This window comes from Mastacembelus armatus, chromosome 11 (genome assembly GCF_900324485.2).
Source record: "Mastacembelus armatus chromosome 11, fMasArm1.2, whole genome shotgun sequence".
Taxonomy (NCBI): Eukaryota; Metazoa; Chordata; class Actinopteri; order Synbranchiformes; family Mastacembelidae; genus Mastacembelus; species Mastacembelus armatus.
In genome coordinates, this window is record NC_046643.1 from 13,140,646 (window position 1) to 13,144,057 (window position 3,412).

A 3,412-nucleotide genomic window follows, 5' to 3' on the forward strand; every position below is an offset into this window, starting at 1 on the left:
TATTCAAAGATCTTATTTTACATTAAAGCCTCAGAGATTTTTTATTTAAAGTGATCACAGTCATGTCAAGTAGATCAGTGCAAAGGAATTGTTTTATAATCAGACAGTTGTCTTCATGTCCCACGTCACAGTGGGACAAGCGGCGCATAGATTTTATTTAGACCTTTGGATGAATCCACATTGTCCTGGTTGTTCAGCTCTAGTGAACAGGTCTACGCCTTGAATTTTAAGGCCCAAGAAAGCATATTTGAGAAACTTTTTGATTTGGTTTAAATTTTTAGGTCTGAATTGGACCAAATTAGTTATAGTTATTTCTAATTAAATTCAGTAGCATGTAAATTAGTAGTAGTATTCACAATACTGATCAAATATCAAAATTAGTAATTCAGGTGTACAATTCAAATCATAATGCCACTGATTTGATTGTATACAACAGCACCATCTTGTGGTGATCACAAGATCACAAGAGGAAAAGTAAGCATCAGATTTTTAATAATGTTCGTCAAGATAGACCATCTTTTATATATCTTTTATATATTGAGAAAAGGCCTGACATTTATAGATATATTATACAAGTTCTGTTGTGTGTTTTCAGATAATCAAATATGTATAAATGTGAGAAAGATAAAAGAAGTTAAAAGTGCAGCTTCAGAAAATTTTATTCATTTCCATTTAAACAGATGACAATTTTTTGTTTTCATTATTGGACAAACAACCACAGTTTATACCTATAATGCAGCAATATTAGTGTTAAAAATGCAAGTTTGTACGTTAGTTTTACTCAACCGTAAACTATTGTAGAGTATTTAATATTAATAGTAACAAGGCACATCATAATGTTAAATTTGCAGTAAACTAGTACACAAAGTTTTCCCGTGTTTTAACTTTTGAATGAATAATGCTTGAATCTTCATCCTCAGACAACTAAAACTGTAAAATTAGGTTTGATGCAGCCTGCAGCTTCCTTACAGCAGATTTTAAACATGCATCCTTAGAGGAAAACACTCAATGAAGCACACAATGAAAACTCTTGTGTTAAACTAAAGTACAGGTGCAAAGAATTTAATAATTTTCTTGTGGCTTTACAGAGTGTACACTTCTGTTGGATGTGTTGACAGTGGTGCATATCTGCTCGAGTCAGTTTGAGCTGCGTGACTCTGCAAGTTGTTGAGAGGAATATCCATTTGTCTAGCCGGTGTCGACCCCTCCTCGGAATTAATGCCATAGGGCATCTTGGACATAACAGCCTGGGTCAGTTTGAAGAGCACATTGTGGAGAGCCACGCGGTATTCTTTTCTAACCAGACAGTAGATGACAGGATTGAAGCAGCTGCTGGTGAAAGCCAAGCAGTTAGCCAGAGGAAAAAAGTATGTTTGAGCCAAGTAGAATGAGCGGCTTATATCAATGATGTCAAGTTGGATGAGGACACCCCAAAGGGTGAGGACATTGTATGGGAACCAGCAGACGCAGAATGAAAATACCACCACTGCTACTGACTTTGAAATATCAGCCTTTCGCCAAGAGTTGCTGCCTTTCAGTTTATGCCGACACAGGAAGCGCAGCAGAAGCAGGTAGGAGAGCATGATGATGGTGTAGGGTAGCAGAAATCCCAGCACCACTCGCAGGAGCTGGTTTATTCCAAGCCAGGCTGTACCATCTGGAAAACGGAGCAGGCATGCTGTGTCGTTCCCGCTGCCCACAAGGCTCAGGTCTGCAAACACAGCTCTAGGTGCCGCTGCTACGAGCGCTCCGGCCCAGATAAAAGCTGTGGCCACTGGGTATGTGTAAGATCTACTGCACAGGGAAGCAGTGGGTTTGAGCGCACTTGCAATATAGCAGTACCGAGTCAAACTCATAGCTGTCAGGAAAAAGCAGCTGGCAAACACATTCAGCCCAGTGAGTAAGGATACAGCCTTGCAGGTGGCTAAGCCAAAAGGCCAGCTATAGTCTAGTGCAATATCCACAGCCCAGAAGGGTAAGGCCAGAGAGAACAGCAGGTGAGCCAAAGCCAGGTTGAACACAAAGAAATTGATGGTGCCTTTGGTGATGGTACGAGTAGAATAAAGCAGAAACATCACTAACAGGTTCCCCAGCACTCCTGCAGTAGCCACAACAAAATACACCACTGAGATGACTATTCTTAGCCAGGGCAACCCATCATCAATTATCTCCAGCACAGTGTCAATGCTTGTGTTGTGGAAAATTAGGTGGGAGTTATTACAGGATGGCCCTGCACTGCAGCTGTTCAGGATGTTGCTGACAAACTCAAGTCTCTTCAGATCAATGTCTGACATTTTGGCTACCCTGAAGATAATCCTGTTGAGAGTTTAAGGCTTGTCCAACTATTATTTGAGATGTTTCTGCTTGGCCCTCTGTGCAAATAATGAATTAAAAATGTAAGTTCTGGTCGTCTGTTTATACGTTGACTGTCATCATCTATCCCTGCAAGGAAAGAGGAAATTATTATTACTGCAGTTTATGAGTAAATAAGTAGATTAGCCTTGTCAGATAAACAAATTACAATAAAGTGTGACCCGCAGAGTTAGATAATCTAATTTAAAAGGCAAAGAATCAAACTTGTCTGGGAGGAAGTATGAAATGATTCAACTAATTTCACCCTTAGTTTAGTTTACACCATTAGTAACTGGAAAAACACATTTATAATTATCACTCTAATGCAACTAATGCAGAGGATGCACAGCAAAATGCACACATCATTATTTACTCCTCATGCACTAAAACAGTTCATACGTGCAGATCAGTTTATTCTTTTCATTTCTTCTAGTAATCTTATGCATTTTACAATAATTTAACTGCAATTTTGACTGTGTAGACGTATCAAATTGACATTTTTAAGCAGAAGTCAAGCAAATGGCAGGTCAGTTATTTGTAAAAACTGGGTTAGTTCAGTAAATTGTATGAATTCTCACATACTGATGTTAGTATGTTTTTTTTTCATATCATTTATGTTCAAATTCTTTTTTAAATGATTTGAAATCCAACACATTTGAAGCCGGTAAATTAAAAGACAATTATGGATATTAAAGCAAATTGAGCCAGATTTACTGTTTCTCTGTCAAAGCTACAATTTATCCACCATGAGTTTGGTAAACAGCTAAAAACTTTTCCAGAATCTTTCTCAGGTCTATAAACACCTGCATCTACACTTTAAAACCTTAAAGTTATACAGGGATCTACCACACTTTGGTTTGCTTTGATACAAAAGATCACAGGCATACAACAGTAAGATAAATATACTGAATGTGTGTCTAAGCTCCAACAGGGCTGCTGAGTCAATGAACTATTCTAAATACATATGCTAAGCTAAATATAGAAGACAAGAAACATACCTGAATATTATATGAAGTAAATCTTCAGTTTTCAGCAGGTTTCTTGTAGCTGTCTGCTCAAG

At 38.0% G+C, this 3,412-nt stretch overlaps 1 protein-coding gene across 1 annotated transcript; it reads right to left on the bottom strand.

Annotated features, from left to right (window-relative positions):
• Positions 1 to 1,082: 1,082 nt before the first annotated feature.
• On the bottom strand, positions 1,083 to 2,294 carry LOC113126721 (relaxin-3 receptor 1-like). Its single transcript, XM_026300819.1, has one exon. The coding sequence runs from the start codon at positions 2,292 to 2,294 to the stop codon at positions 1,083 to 1,085; it is 1,212 nt and encodes a 403-aa protein (XP_026156604.1).
• Positions 2,295 to 3,412: the final 1,118 nt, after the last annotated feature.

Coding starts and splice junctions, on each gene's coding strand:
- LOC113126721 (XM_026300819.1), bottom strand. CDS start 2,294: ATGTCAGACATTGATCTGAAGAGACTTGAGTTTGTCAGCAACATCCTG.